The 17,750-nt window shown below is 36.0% G+C and overlaps 1 protein-coding gene across 8 annotated transcripts in view; it reads right to left on the reverse strand.

Moving 5' to 3' along the window:
* The window catches only part of Rbcn-3B (WD repeat-containing protein Rbcn-3B), a 717,321-nt gene that overhangs the window by 506,974 nt on the left and 192,597 nt on the right, over positions 1–17,750 (reverse strand). For all 8 annotated transcript variants that reach the window (XM_090405900.1, XM_090405903.1, XM_090405904.1 and 5 more), the window contains one exon: positions 12,314–12,384. In XM_090405900.1, coding sequence (XP_090262026.1) covers positions 12,314–12,384 — 71 coding nt within the window. The remainder of the gene's footprint in view (positions 1–12,313; positions 12,385–17,750) is intronic.

Consider the following 17,750-nt stretch of genomic DNA (forward strand, 5'->3'; position numbering starts at 1 on the left):
TTGCACCCCAAGTCCCCTCTATCCCATGCTACTTCAAGTAATCATCTCTCAATAGGTGTATAAATTCCATTTCCTTCCTGCCATTTCTTCCTTCCAATCTATATTTCCATAGATGAAGTCTGCCATAATGTCTCCCAAGTCATGACCTTATGGTCATGACTTGGGAGGTGGCTAAAGGAGTGGAATTTACAATTAAGACAGGGTACATGTGGAATTACCAGGCTGGTAAGTATGACAAGCTTAGGAGTGTGCTTGGCTCAGTGCCATGGCATGTAAAACTACAAGGGCAGGATGTTGATAGTGCATGGGAGGTGGTTAAGAAGTGTTTGCAGGAGGCAATGGTTGAGGGTATACCAAGAGTCCGATTAATAATAAATCAAGTAGGGGTTAAATGGATGAATAACACTATTAAGCTTGAGCTGCAAAAAAAGAAACAATTGTGGAGGGAATTTAAGGAGAAAGATGACCAGCAGGCGCAGGAACAGTATAACGCTCAGGCCAGGATGGTAACAAGGGTGGTAAGAAAAGCAAAAGCGGATTATGAAAGAAAATTGGCCATGCAGGCTAAAGTGAATCCCAAACAGTTTTTTCAATATGTTGCAAGTAAAAGGAAAAATGCTCATGGCAAAATGATTTTAAAAAATGCTGAGGGTAGGGAGGTAACCGAATCAGTTGATATAGTGGAATTACTGAGCGAGCACTTTGCAAGAGTATATCATCCAGGTGGTGACATTGCAGGAATGGAAGAACCAACAGCTTATACTGGAATTGTGATGAATGAAGTAGAGGTAACTAGTCTATTACAGAATGTCAATGTCAAACCTCAATGTCAATACATCTGTGGGATTGGATGTTATACCAGCTCATGTCGTACGTGAAGCGGCTAAAGAATTGTCAGTGCCCTTGACCATTTTGTTTAATTTGAGCCTCGGGTCTGGGTCAGTCCCAAGGGGGTGGAAAGAGGGGAAAATAGTTCTGCTGCATAAAGGTGGTTCCAAGGCTGCTGTTGAAAATTACTGGCATCAGCATAACAGGAATCATTATCAAGGTCTTGGAGAAAATAGTCAAGAGGAAAATACAAGATTGGATAGATGAAAATGGGATACTGTATCAGGGACAGCATGGTTTTGTGAAAGGTAGGTCATGCCTGAGTAACTTGCTCACATATTATAACACAGCGACGGCTAAACTGGATAAGGGTAATGGGTTTACAGTGATTCTACTGGACCTTGCTAAGGCTTTTGACAGGATACCACATGGAACTCTAATCAGTAAACTGGAGCAGATGGGGATGAATATAGGGTTGGTGAGATGGATAGGAGGGTGGTTGATGGGGAGATACCAGAGAGTGGTTTATTCAGGAGTTGAGTCCAAAAGATGGCTTGTGACTAGTGGTGTGCTGCAGGGTTCTGTTCTTGGACCACTACTTTTCAATTTGTTCATTAACGATATAGGAAAGGATCTGAGAGGAAGTGTTCACTTGTTTGCTGATGATGCAAAGTTGGGTAGAGCAATTGTGAGTGCACAGGATGTCAAAATTTTGCAAGATGATTTGGATAGTTTGGAGGACTGGGCTAAGGAAAATGGATGTCAATTTAATGTGGCAAAATGTAAGGTTATACATTTTGGGGTGAAAAGATTAGCAGCAGTTGACTACATTGGTGGAACTGTACTCCAGGAAATTGACGAGGCACGAGATTTAGGAGTGTTGGTGGATAAGGAGTTGAAGTTTAGGGGGACACACTGCAAAAGTGGCCAAATCAGCTCATCAAATCACTTGGTTGCTGAAGAATATGTTGAAAAGGTTATTGTTCCTCTGTATTGAGCCTTGATAAGACCTCATCTCGACTACTGTGCTCAGATTTGGTCACCTAGGTTTCTTCTTGATGGGGAGGAGAGTGACCAAGATGATAGCAGGTCTGTGGAATGAACCTTATAAGAACAGGTTGAGGATTTGTGGGTTGCAAAAACTGGTTGATAGGCAGAGGAGGGGAGATATGATTGAGACATTCAAATTACTGAAGGGGTTCTATAAAATTAATTCAGAAGATATTTTTGAGAACAAGGCTGGTTGTGGGAGGACTAGGGGACATCCATGGAAACTGGGCAAAAGTGTGGTTAGTAAGGGTGTTGGAGCTGGGTTCTTTACTTTTACAGTTGTGAATGAGTGGAATGGGCTGCCAGAGTCTGTGGTGGATGCTGTGACAGTGAATGAGTTTAAGGCAAGGTATGATAGGTACTGTATGAATGTCGAATAGTTGTGATGAATATGATTTGGGGCCTCCCTCGATGAGTCTAAGGACTTGAATTACACTTTACTTAAAGTGTAATTCATGTACACTTTAAGTAAAGATAACTATGTCATCTGCGAAGTATAAATGGCTTAAATATCTTCCATTTATCTCCAGACCTTTACCTTCCCAATCAAGAAGTTTGAATATTTCTTCCAGGCATGCTGTGAATAATTTGGAGAAGATTGTTCACCCTGTCTTATACCTCTCTGTATTTCCACAGTAGAGATGTTTCCATTGAAATGAATTGCTGCTGTAGCATTGGTGTAAGCTGGTTTTGATGGTTCTGACGTATGGCTCCCCCACTTGTTGGTTTCGTAATGCTTTAAGTATTTCACAAGTTTTTAGTGAATCAAAGGCTTTCTCATAATCAATAAAACCAAGCCATAATGGTAACTGATATTCATTACACCATTCAATAATCTGCTGTACAACTTGAATATGGTCCATTGTACTAAAGTCACTGTGAAAGCCTGCCTGTTCTTTTGGTTGTGCTAGGTCTAGAGTTCTACAAAGCCTATGAGCTAAGTTTTTAAACACTTTGTAAGCCACTGATAGTAGACTGATGTGTTGGTAGTTTGCCAAGTCTTCTACCTCACCTTTTTTTATGTAGCAGAATTAGGGTAGCCTTCTTCCATGTTCTTAGGACATCATTTTTCTTCAGGCATAAAGTAAATAGTTTTGCTAAGAGTTTGTAGATCATTTCTCCACCTGCTTTTAGAAATTCAGCTATAACTCCATCCTTACCTGCAGTTTTTTCATTTTGCAAGCTTTGAATGCTCCACATAACTCCACATAACAGATTCTGGTATAATCTGTGGAACTTCATCTATTTTGTAGTTGTCTTCTTCTACATTTAATTTATCATCTTGATATAATACTGAGTAAAATTCTTCAATTCTTTTTGTTATAGCATATCTATCTCTAGGTATATTGTGTCAAACTACAAGATGGTCCCATCTTGTAGTTTGACTACCACCATCTGTTTATACATCTGTATATTCATACAACAAACAATTGAAAACAACTATAGTCTCAAAAAAGCCAAACAGCAATTGATGAATAGATAGTTTTCAATTGTTTGTTGTATGAATTTACAATTGAATTTTCTTAATTCTTCTGTGGTACGTTTTCAGATCGGTTTGCACAATTCAGTGTATTCAATTTTATTCTGTAGGTTATTTGATTGTTTCATTTCTCTTTGTTTCTTCATCAGTTGTTTTGTTTCTTCAAAAATTTTGTCTTGTTTCTGTTCTGTGGTACAGCTATTTCAAGTGGGCATTGTAAAAGGTTTTGGGTAATAATGTCATTACTTTCTGATGGATCAGCATTGTCATATATAATAAGATTTTTAAATCTATTGTTTAGTTCATGTTGGAATATATCTTTTTTAATGTTGAGTTTGATCTTCGAAACATTTTCCTTCTTTCTTTAGTATATATATATATATATAGAACTGCAGCATCCCTTTAGGCCACCAACCACCTTTACTTCCTGATTGGCTATCCTATTCAATATTTTGGCTCGAGAGACTAGATTCTGAACTTGTTGGTCATTCTCACACTCACTCACCAAGCACAGAATCTAGTCTCACAAGCCATAATATTGAATAGGATAGTCAATTCAGGAAGTAAAGATGTGCCTTTATACACATTCACCTAATTCCACCCTAACTGCTTAAGTTTTCCGGAATTTCCACTTCATCATGCTCAGTGAACAAAACTCTCTCTAGACACAAAGCCTTTTAGATGCACTCTGTCAGCTTTATACAAATCCTTCTTTCCATCAAACACAGGCCATAAGTCCACAAACTCTACATCATTCCTTCTGCACAACCTGTGTATTGATTCATTTGCTATTAATGCCCTTCTATTCAATTCACCTCTATCATAACGTGACAGGAGACTTACATTTTACCTTCTTGCTCTTGTCCAACAACTCCTTCACATACTCCTTCATAGAATAGCTCTCACCTCTCAGATCATTAGTCCCAACCAAGACAGTTAGTTCTTTTGTCTTACCTTTTTGCATCTGGATGGCATGACATTTGCACCAGGAAAACATGATTTGTTATAAATTATTATCCTCAATACGTTCGAAGATAACTATTTCCAAAACCTTTGAAATAGAAAGGCAATCATTATGATTTAAGTTATGCCAATGAATAAGTCTCCTTCAACATTCTTTGAATAGTCATTCAAATTTACTCCTCCAAAGTGAGGAGCAAATTCAACATGAATTGGAAACTATCAAGTAAATAATATATGGTTATAACTATTATTAAATAAATTATTTTTTACAGGTTATCCTATTAAATAATTATAACTCAAAAATTACACATAAAATTAAGCTTTGTTCAATATAACCCAAGCAAAGAATTCCTGCAAAACTATTATTCCTTATATAAAAGACCTTTCTGGACATGTAATAAGATTATGAAGAAATCTCAATACTGCCTTCATATCCATCACCCAAATCTTCAATCTCTTACCTTCTCCAAGAGACAAACTTTTCACTATTGCTGCTATATGGTGCTTACTAATTTCCGTGTTCCTGCAATTTGTCTTATTTTTGGTGAAATGGAAGAAGTATCAGTTAAAAAAAAAAACATATTTCAGAACATCAGTCATATCAGCTTATCAAATATCATAAATCTGGCTCAACGTGGTACTGACAACACCAGCCACGGGATTCAGTGGGACAATGCCAAACTTCTGCATTAAAATTGCTGAAAATATGAATGTTTATTAAAATAAAATGCTGAAGTCTTACTTCATTGGCCTCACTTAAATAATAATGATTGCCTTCTGTTCCAAGAAGTTTGGAAAACTAATCCTCAAATTGCATTAACAATATTTTTTTAAATATGACCACCTCAATAGTGTTTTATTCTAGTTATTACTATGGGACTGCATGCCTATAAGGATTCCTCTGTAATACACATATTTCTCTGTTCTTTTGTACCGAAATTTCTATTATTTTCCAATGCACACTGATGGTGTTTTAAGATATATAAAACAAACTTGTGATTAATAAACAGTTTTCACTTTGGCACACATGTATAGTATCGTGCAAAAAAAAAAAAAAAAGTATTGAACTTCAACACATAACATATATCATTGTAGTTATCCAGTACTGTTTTTTTGGGCCATACTGAATTTCTAAAAACATAGATGATATTAATTTTCAAGCAATTTTCATATCTTCTTTTACTTCTTGTACTATTATTGTGTATCATTAGTATCATTCTTTCATCACATTTTTACAATAAATGATGAAAAGAAAAGATAATTCATATTCTTGGTTATTCATAACTAGTATTTTTTCATCATCTGATGATGATGATGAGTATTTTTTCCAGAAATAACAATGTATACTAAAAGATTAATTATAAAAACTTTAATTAATGCTTTCCTATATTTCAGCAACATTACATTATCATCATCAGGAATCACAAAAACTGATATGTGCATGTAGGCACTGACAATGGGTAAATAAGACTGAAGAACGGCAACCAAAGTTGGGATTAGAGTCCAACAGAAGTCCAACAACAGAATAGTAATTACCAAAGTGGATAAGGGAAATGTCACTGTGGTTTTAAACCAATTCAATTACAGAGGTAAGCTTGCCTCCTTACTTCTAGATCGTTTTATCTACCTCCCTATAGTCTATAATCCTACCAGTACACAAATCCGAACACTTCATAGGCTCCTTAAAAAGGTTACCTCTTGGCCTGTGGAAGTCACAAACAAACTAAAACTATAACTATAGACCCCCCCCCCATCTCCCTAGATATGTGGACTACCAAAAATCCATAAACAAATTGTGCCATTACGTCCCCTTGTGGAGGCCACTGATCACCCACATACAATTAGCCAAACATTTAGCCAGTGCTCATATAATATACTGGAAACACACCTTCACACATAAAACACTCAGCCCACTTTAAAGACAGTAAAGAAAACCTCACACTCCAACACATTGATATAATGATCAGTTCTGATATCTCCTCTTTAGCTAATGCCCCACTCTAAGATATCTTAGACTTCATCCAAGCCATATTTCCTCCCAATATCTCAGCCCTGTTTCAATTCAACATGAACTCAGGCTATTTTGTTTCACAAGGAAAATTCTACAAACAGATAGAGGGGACAGCCATGGGTTCTCCAACCCTGGCCTACTTCTTCATAGAGACCTTTGAAGAAAAAGCCTTAAACTCTGCACCACATAAGCTCACTGTCTGGCTATGCTATGTAGATGATGTATTCTCCAAGCTTAGTATACTCCACAATTTCTTAACATATCTAAACAATCAACACCCCAGGATCCAGTTTACCTTAAAATAGGAAAACAACAACAAGTCTCCCATTCCTAGATGCTCTGATTACATGCCTGCCTGAAGGATTCCCTGGCATTCTGACTGAAAACTTACCCATACAGGTAGATACATTCACCAGCAGTCACCCCTTATCAACAATATGGGATTATAAAAACCCTATATAACAGAGCAAAATTAATCAGTTCTGATAACAGTGTCCTAACTACTAAACTTGACCATATCCTCAACACCTTCTTAGCCAATGGCTACAATCCCTAAAAAATCCAAAAAATATCAAAACCCTGTAACTGCAACCTTCTTCTCCCTCCCTTCCCCTTCCGAGCAGAGATTACTCAAGATCTAACACCATTCCATATATCCAGAGTACCTCCAAAAATCCTAAGAAAATACAATCTTACAACCACTTATAGACCACATAAAAAAATTGGCATCTGTTATCTGCTCCACCAAAGACCAGCCACTTTTCCTAAACCTACCAGGTATTTACCAGGTCCCTTGCAGTTACAAACCATCCTACTATGGCCAAACAGGCAGGACAGCTAATATTAGAATTTCTGAACACAAGGAATACATCCGATTCCATCAATACAAAGAGTCAGGATTTGCTAACCATGCTTCGGACATCCACCACAGGATATGCTGGAAGAAGGCAACTCTATTATACCACAGCAAATACAAATATAAACGGCTATTCCTAGAATTTTCCTCAGCCCTGAAAAACTTTCCAAACCTCAACAAATTTGAATGCATGAGACTGCCCCAAATTTGGGAAGCATTAATCCTCAGATCTTTAGCCTAAAGGCCAAGACTAACAAATTTAGCCCACTAGGGAGAGCCATTTAAGACTCTAGGACTGACTTTGGTTTATATATATATATGTGTGTGTGTGTGTGTGTGTGTGTGTGTATATATATATATAAGGATTTCGAAGAAAAGGCCATCTCTACTGCTACACTTAAATCTAAAATCTGGCTCCGTTACACGGATGACATATTCCTTATTTGGGAATATGGTATAGATAATCTTCACATTTTTTTAAATCACTTAAACAACTTCTACCCAGACATGAAGTTTACCATGAAAATTGAAGAAAATGGATCTCTGCCATTTTTCAAATGTCTGACTCCTTAAAAATCTCGATTTTCAGAAAATCAATGCACACGGATAGATACCTACGTGTGTCCTCACACCACTATCCAGTACAGAAGTTAGGTATCATCTCCACTCTGGCTCATCGTGCCAGGTCTGTATTGTCAGATGAGGAGGAGGAGCAAAAAAATGAACTACAACATCTCAAAAGAACCTTCATAAATAATGGCTACTCTTCAAAAACTATCAAAAAACAACTATACCGCCATTCTCAAACAACACAGAGACACAGGACAACCCCAAGGATTATATCTCTTTATTGTACATCAGCTCGCTCCCCCAGAAACTAAGAAGAATTTTGAAAAAATTATTATAAAAATGTGCTTTTCCACTCTTCTCCAAACGTGCTTCTCCAGATCAATTCTAAGAAAACCAAAACAGGCTCACAACCATCTTCAGTTTCCAGATGTATATAAAATCATATGTAACTGTGGGAAACCATATTATTGCCAAACTGAGAAGTCCATTCTCCTACATCTCGAAGAACATCAGAGAGACATCACTTATAGTAGAACCAGAGCAAGTGCCCTCTCAAGCCATGTCTTGTTCTCAGTGAACACAAATAATGAAGGCTGCCAACATGAAATAGACTGGAATACAACATCAAACATTCATATATGCCACGATGAAGTAGAACGCCACATAGTTAAATCCAAAGAAATTATCCTAGACTCTTTTCACATAAACAGTAACATTAGTTATAGTTTGGCAGACTCACATAGCTCTGCCATCAAATACTGGTGCACTCATGAAGTCACACGCTCGCATATGCTTAACAATAGAACTTTAGCCTGGACTGTAGTCAGTTCAAACTTAATTCTAGTTCATAGTCTGTTGTTGTAGTGATACAATGTTTCTTTACGGTGTATTTTATGTTTGCTTTTAATGTTCTCATGCCTGAAGAAGTTGGCATTCCGACAAAACATGTTGTGTGTGTTAAATTAAATTAATTTGTTTTTCTAATTCTTGGAATTCAGTCAGTAAATAATATGAACATACATATATATATATATATATATATATATATATATATATGTTCATATTATTCGAATTAAGTGGATATTGAATCCAACATTATTTCAAAGCCGAATAGAGAAACTACAAGAGTTTCATACCGAATATAGATAGAAACTATAAAAGTTTCGGCGGATCCAAGCATAAGCAAACCTTTCATGACAGGAGCAACTCATAGTAAAGGTGGAGTAAGCTCTGATACAAAGGATAATGATCAGATCTTACTCCACCTTTACTACGATTTGCCCCTGTCGTGAAAGGTTTGCTTATGCTTGGATCCACTGGATATAGATAGTTTCTATCTATATTCGGCATGATACTCTTGTAGTTTCTCTATTCGACTTTGAAATAATATTGGATTCAATATCCTCTTAATTTGAATAATTTTGCATTGTCGAAGTGAAGCCTTTGGCTCTCTTTTTCAATAAGTTCATATTATTTACTGACTGAATTCAGAGAATTAGAAAAACAAATTATATATATATAGTCCACATGCAAAAGACCACAAGACCTATAGCACACTAGTGTCGTGTATGGGCAAGAGGAATAGAAGAAAGGAGTCTGTTCACATTTTGCTTGAACAGCTGAGGGTTGTAATCTTTGGGGAAGGCAGAATGAGGGAGACTGTTCCAGAAGTACATGGAATGAAAGAGGAGGCAATGAAAAAGGGTGTGGTTAGCAGTGACTCTTGTTTTAATGATTTTTAAGAAGTGGAGGAATAATAGTAGACAATGCTATGCTGAAAGTATCTGTAGAAGAGGCACAAGGTAGAAACTGAATGTCTATGAGAGAGGGATTGAAGTGGGTTTGTGAGAAAGGGATCATTAATTAGCCAGATTGCCCTCTTCTGGATAGAATTGAGCAATCTTAGAGAGGATTTTGGAGCACCACCCCAAATAATGGAGCATATTCCATGGCTGGGCAGATTTGAGCTTTGTATAGCAGCTGTGAAGGTGTGGCTAATGAGAAAAAGTACACCAAGTTTTTTGGTGGCTGCAGAAGCTATAGTTGAAATATGGTTATGCCAGGAAAGATCGGAGATAGAAGTCAGTCCAATAAGAGAAATCTATGTTTGGATATCTCAGTATTACAGGTGGGGGAGGGGAACGGGATGAACCCAAAGCATATATTTCCATCTCTTCACCAGATGCATAATCATGTTCAAAGCCATTCATATCTTTATCACGTTTGCATACCATAGCTGAACTTTAACACACATTTTACCTATTCCTCCCTTGATGATCTAATTTACCTGACTTTCTGCATTAGGTCTCATACCAATAAGTAATTTTTCCAGGCTCCTGATGCCAAATGAATTCAGGTGCAAGCCATCCCTCATATAAAAGTCTTTTTTGCCATCAAACACATTCAACATGTAAAAACTCTCATCCATTTCTAATATACAACCTATGCATGAAATCCTGTGCTATCATTGCCCTCCTTAACTCGGTACTGTCATATCTAGGTAGCAAACCTACTTTTACTCTCTCACATTTCTTTCTTGCTTCTTTTTTAGTTCTCACTACTTAAATTATTAGTTTCTACCAGAACTACCATCTCTTTTATTTTTCTGTTTTTGATTATGTTTGTCATATCTTTAATTTTTGATCCCTGGGAAACTAGAAGTGGTGACTCCCTTGGCAAGTGCAAGTTTTAAGATTGAATCACCAACCATATCACCTCTTTTTTTCTCAGTTTTTAATTGACTTACCATGCTGTTATGGACATATAAAAGTCTTACAGGAGTATACTGCATAATTCAGAAGGCCCAGTTGAGGATCAAATTTCAGATGACTGGAGTAGAGCTCTCACAAAAATGGAAATAAAACGATGTGAGAATTAAGAGGAATTTCCCTACTGGGTGTTTGACAAATAGATGCTATTGAAATTTTCACTTGAAAACAAATAGTTGAAAAATTGTGAGAGTATAACAAGAAACTGTATTCGCGCGCGTGTGTGTAGATCTGAAAAAATGCAAATGTCAAGAGAAAAACTGTTAAAAACACTCAGTTGCATGGTAAATAGGGATACTGTACTGAGCAATATGTAGTCTATATTTGAGTTGTAAGTCAGCAGTTAGAATTGAAGAAAGTACAGGAAGATGGTTTGATGTTAAATCAAGTGTGAGACAAGACTGTGCATTATCTCCACTGTTATTCATCATCTATATGGATGACAACATTTAGGAAAGTGGCATTAAACTTGATATCAAAATTGGAGATGTAAATTTACTTTACGTAGGTTATGTTATTCTTCAAATTTATTACAATTATTGCTGTAATAAATTTGATATAAAAATCAGCAGTAGAGAGAGAAATGCAATGAAAATAGGCAGAAACATTGAAAACATCAACTGCATCCTTAATTGCAAACCTATAGAACAAGTAAACTTTTCAGCTATTTAGACACAAATTTTAGTGATGATGGCAAATTAAATATGGAAAGAGACAACAGAATTAGTAATTTTAATCAATGGCCTATCAGATCTTACCTCTCCCATCAAAACAAGGATATAAGCATGGTAATTTCCCAATGTCTTCTATACTGATATTTATAGTAGTGGCATTTTTTTTTTTCTGTAACAATACAGCCAAATACCCAGTCACCAGAGTGCCTTTTGCAATCCTAAATCCTTGGTGGTGGGATTGACATTTGAAAACAGGCTTTACTTTGTGCTTATTAATTCATTGTCAATTAAGCTACCCCAACAAACTGATCCTAGAAGTAGATACCAATATATATTACTTCAATTATACTATTGTGTAAGGTTATTAGAAACAGAAACTGTACAACTAATACAGGGTAGCTCAAATATATAACTCCTCCCTGATATGTAAAGTGCTACTTCCTAAAGAATAGTGCTTTTAATATGAATCAAGTTACACCGTATAATACTACATTGCCTTTTGGTAAAATGAGGCAATTTCCTATACATTTCTCCCCCTTTGTAACAATCATTAATAAATCACGTAGACAACAGCACCTCTGCACAATGCCAAGTTTTAAGCATTAATGATAATTTAAGAATACACTGTACTTGACAATAAACCTGCTGTTATTTCCAAAGAAAGAAATATTCAGAATTCACGATTTTTTTCACAACATACATGAAACTTACCAAAAACTGCAGGAATTTGCAGTTTTTGGTAAGTTTCATTCACTCTAAAATGAAACAAAATATAGAATTTAAGAAACTAATGATGTATTGATCACTGATGTGAATCCACATTCTTTTCACTGGCAGTGGAACTGCACATTCTGTGTATCTCTCTCTAAGTGGCTTTCACTAGGCTATATGCACACTTCTGTTGGATCCATGCTAGATCCTTCTGTTGGATCCATACTCATCAAGTGCCTTGAAGCATTTTTCCATTATATAATGTAGAGAATGGTAGTTCCACCATTATGTTTTTTATTATAGAAATGAGAATGAAAAACAAAATTTGATGCATGTAAAATATGCAAACATTTTTGCATGCTGTGGATGTACTAAATAAACTTTAATAGATAGAAAACTCACTTTTGTTTCATAGCCAGCTAGAGTCCAAACTTTCACCATTCCTGAGGCTGACAAGGCCACAATAACATCATCTACAGAGAGAGAGAGAAATATTAATAGATAATGAAATTGAAAGTATGAAAGAAGGCGATACATAATACATTGTCCATCTATCCAAGAATAAATAAATATGACTCTTATTGTAGCAGATGGACTATAATAATTTCAATATATTTTAATAAATGAAAGCCAATTCACATCATTTTCTGATAATATTAGATATGATGAGCAGCACACTTTAAAGTCTAGCTGAGTGATGGCTAATGAAATTTGGTACCTGGAATCTTGACCTAAATAATTATCACAGTTTAGACTAACATGAAGATACTGTTTTTGAAAGCAGTGGGTCATTTTCCTATGTTTTGTACAAATATGGAATTTCCATAGGTGTGCTCAAGAATCTTGCACCCACTTTTTTTTTTTTTTTTGTTAATTTAACGAAGCTAATGTAAGATGTCTGCAGGTTATCAGACTTTGATTTACAAATGTCTAAATCTACTAAAAAGCATTATGAGCTTTTGACAAACAGCATATTTTTTTATCTTAGAATATTATTTAAAACTGAAAACTTTATTAATAAGATACCGTATGATTTAATGAATAAAATACAAATTGCCAACCAGTTCTAGCTACTGTCTAGCATTATCAAGGCTGTACTGGTATAAATACAAATGCACCAAGTTACATGAATACAGAAGTGTTAGACCTATTAGGCCGTTACATTTGATAATTCTTATTTGGAAGTGCGCATGTTAGTCAGAATCCGGTACATGACCATGTGTTATGTGGTTTTTCGCGTATTGTAGTTCTGTTAAGCTGAGAGAATCGATGAGATTTTTCCATATGTCTTTAAGAATAGCACCCTGATTTCTATTTAAATTGCTGCCTGTGCGTAGCACCACTGCTGATTCTTTAAAGTGTTCTGTGCCTGTAGTCATCCTCGATTTAAGGCATAGAACTGTTTTTCCAGTCTATAACGTGATTGGATGTCAAAAAATGGTGAGCCAAATCTGATGTGATTATTCTGTTATGATTAACGTCTCCCACATGTTCTTTCTATCTTATTTCAAGACTTTGAGATCTGTCCAATGTACGATAGGCCACACGTGCATGGAATAACATATATTCCCAGATGTTTGAAGAATGGGACTTCATCTTTAGGTGATCTTAAGACCTGTCTGATCGTAGTAGTTGGTTTAAACACCACTGTGATGTTATGAGCTTTTAACATTCTAGCTAATTTTGTGGATAGTGAACTAATATATGGAATCACTGCTGTGGACACACATTGGGAATCAGTTACATGTTGTTGGAGGTTGACTTTGAATAGAAATTTGTTTAAAATGTTGGTGGGGTATCCTTTCAGAGATAGAGTCTTAGCTATTTGCGACAGTTCTAACCATACATCATCTTCTTTTGAAATAAACTTTAAGGCTTTATTGCGGAGCATATGACTGATGCTGTGTTTTTGTGATCGATGATGGTTTGACGAATAATGTAGATATCTTCCTGTATCTGTGGGTTTCTTGTAAATGGACAGTTGGACATTGTTATATTCTCTCTTCAACAGTATGTCAAGAAAGGGTAGTTCATTGTTCTTCTCTAGTTCCATAGTAAATTTGATCTTATTGTGTAGTGTGTTGATTTTATTAAGAAATACTAGAAGGTTTTCCATGGTATCTTTCCATATGATGAACACTTCATCGACATATCTTCACCATATTGAATGTATAAGTGAAATGTTGGAAAAAATATCTTTTTCAAGTTTTTCCATAAATAGTTTGCTGTTTTAAGGATACCTGTGACATAAGACTGAATGATAAATGCACGTAAACACAAGAAAGATATTTAATTAGCCAGATATTTCGGTCTGGAAATAGTTATAAAAAATACAAGCTAGAATATTAATAATAGATTGTTTAAAATAGAACAAGCCGTGTGATGTTATAACACTAAGTATGAAACGGAATATTTTGAAGTAGAGAAGATTAAAAAAAAAAATTAATGAGTAATCTTGATTAGACATTCCCAGATTTTTGATATAGATATACAGTCATTATGATTCAAGTTGGGACGATGAAGCAAGGCCTTTCCTTGAAACTGACCACAACATCCTTTGGTCCAGGACTCACCTCTTACATAGATCACGTTATAGGTTTGAACGTTTGTTCAAGGAAAGCATGGAGGCCTTGCTCCATCGTCCCAACCTGAATCGTAATGACTGTATATCTATATCAAAAATAATGGGAAAGTCTAATCAAGATTACACATTATTTTTTTTTTTTTTTTTTTTACTTCAAAATATTCCGTTTCATACTTAGTGATATAACATTACGCGGCTTGTTCTATTTTAAAAGACCTACTGTTAATATTCTAGCTTGTATTTTTTATAACTGTTCTTGTAATACCACTGAGGATGGTCTTCTATTTCCAGACCGAAATATCTGGTTAATATTAAATATCTTTCTTGTGTTTAGGTGCATTTATCATTCATTTCCATAAATAGGTCTGCGCATGGTGGTGACAGGGGGCTACCCATGGCTAGACCTTCTGATTGTTTGTATACAATGTCATTTACTATGAAGAAATTTGATTTCAGGCAATGATGGAACAAATGGGTGATGTCCTGAGGGAAGAGATCCTTTAGAATGTTGACCACCTCATCCACTGGTTCTCAACAGGTATGAACTTAACATTATTGACGCGAAGTGCCAAGAACAGTTTGATGATATATCTAACAGTTTGAACTACATGACTTGGAATAACAGACTGCTTATTACAGAGTAGTTACGAAAAAACTTTCAGGAAGAGTAAAATCACAGAAATTAAAACATTTGAGGTACTTTATAAGAAGAAATACCAGTCACAATACAGTCTCCCAAACAACAAAGTAATTTTCAACTTATCTGATTACAGTCTTTCTAATCATGAATCTGAAATCCTTAAAAAGGGTTTCAACTTTTCTATCACCCCAAATTACATTCCAAAAATGGATTTCATATGCGGGATAGAAAAAAGTCTTTATCATCTTCCAGAGGCCACAGCCAATGCTATCAAATTGAACAGTAGCATTATTCTTGTTTCGGCAAAACCACCAGTACCTAACACTACTCCATATGATAAAAAGGCAATTCACAATTTACATAACAACAAAGATATAATCACAAAAGCGGATAAAGGCAATTCAACAGTCATTCTAAACTCGAAAGATTATATCAATGAGGTCAACTTGTTCTATCGGACAGTACCACTTACCAAGTCTTAGATAAGAATCCCATCATGAGTAATCATCTTGAGACAAACACTCTTATCCGAAACATGACCAGTTAGTTGGAAGAACTAAAAAGACAACTCAAATCCTTACACCCCATTACTCCACGCCTTTATGGTGCGCCGAAGTTTCACAAAGCAAACGTACTGCTATGTCCAATTGTGGATGGAAGATCCTCACCTACCTACTAGCAAAACATCTTGCAAATTTAATGCAAGGACATATCAGACAAACAGACCTATATTAAAAATTCTCAACAATTTGTTGAAAAAATTAAGACAGTCACAATTTCACAAACTGACATTATGACAAGTCTAGATGTTGTGTCCCTATTCACCAACATTCCAGTAGATGAGGTGGTCAACATTCTAAATGATCTCTTCCCTCAGGACATCACCCATTTGTTCCATCACTGCCTGAAATCAAATTTCTTCATAGTAAATGACAATGTATACAAACAATCAGAAGGTCTAGTCATGGGTAGCCCCCATGACTAGACCTTCTGGTCATGGGTAGCCCCCATGCACAAAATCCTGGCTGGAGTACCCCAGAGGTTCTCTCCTGGCCCCAATACTTTTCACAACTTACGTATCAGACATCCCTATTAATTCAAAAACAATCATTACGGCCCTTTATGCCGACAACACCGCTAATCTAGCAAGGTTGCTCAGCCCTCGCCTAGCAATCACTAGACTCCAAGGAAGTATCAATGCGCTAAAAAACTGGTTCACCAACTGAAGGATTCAGGTGAACCCCATCAAAAGCTCAGCTATGATGTTCTCTAGAAAAAAAGGTTTGCATTAAAGAAGACATCTTGTTCTCTGGTCAAAAGATTCCATGGCAATCAGAGACCAAATACCTTGCAGACCTTTGTCTGCAAGGTATTGTCTGCAAAAGAAAAAAAGGTGAGGGACCAGTCTACAGATAATATAACAGATGCATATTACATGAACTAAGGTATGGTTCAGCATCAGGTACCTCGGGTTTGCCATGCCTGTACTCATTAAAGTGAGCCCTTGAGGCAGTTTAATGTTGCAAAGTGTCAAGTCCTCAAATTTAGTAGGCAACAACAGGATGCAAAATATGTACACTTGGAGGGAAAATTTTGGAGGAAGTTGAAGAGACAAGAGACCTTGAAGTGGTGGTGAAAAAAGGATCTTAAGTTCAGAGGACACAATGCACAAGTTGTGAAGTCATTGCATCAGATTATGGTAATGATGAGGAGGTGGAACTTAATGTGCAGAAATAAAGAGATTCTGGTTCCATTATATAAGGTTTTGCATGGATTATTGTGCAGATTTTGTCCCCTGATTTTCATGGTGATGAGGATATACTGGAAAGGGTCCAGAAAAGACTAAGGTGTTAACTAGTCTTGGGGATGTGGGATATGAAGGCAGATTGAGGGAATACAGTGTGCAAAATCTTGTGAATAGGAGAAAGAGAGGGGATATGACTGAGACATTTAAGCTGGTAAAGGGTTGTTACTGGATTAACGTGGAAGATATTTTTCACAGAATCGGGGAAAGGAGTAGAATAGAACAAGCTGACATCTCTGGAAACTTTATAAGGAGGTGAGCAGAGAGAGATAAAAGGAGCAGGTTCTTTGCATGGAGAGTCGCTGGTGAGTATGCATTGCGTGACACTGTGGTGAATGTAGATGCACTGAATGAGTTTTTTTTTAGCACAGTTTGATGGGCTTTGTGTGTAACAGTATGTAGCTCCTGCAATGAGTCTGACTTCATGAAGATCTGGTGTTAATAATAATAATAAATATGTTCCCATTCATATTAACTGATATGCTTTATATTCTTGATTGGTATCAAAAATAAAAAACATATCAGTTATCAATATGAAGAAGTATTGCTATGGCAAAAGAAATATTCACATGATCTAGGACCAAAAGCAAGGAGGGGGGGAAACATATGGAGAAATCTTATATGAAATAAAAGATATAAGTATTGAAGAAGACATTCATCCTCTTATGATGTTTTCAATACTCATATCACTTTTTAAGAATCTAAACATAGAGACTGTCTCTTATGTTTGCAACACTAAAGCAATTTTTTTCAAGTCAATTTTTTCTCCAAATCTTAAAGTAAAATTATTATTATATCCTAAATCCACCTA

Source organism: Typopeltis vanoorti, chromosome 15, assembly GCF_054136105.1.
Source record: "Typopeltis vanoorti isolate ZY-2024b chromosome 15, IOZ_Tvanoo_1.0, whole genome shotgun sequence".
Classification (NCBI taxonomy): Eukaryota; Metazoa; Arthropoda; class Arachnida; order Uropygi; family Thelyphonidae; genus Typopeltis; species Typopeltis vanoorti.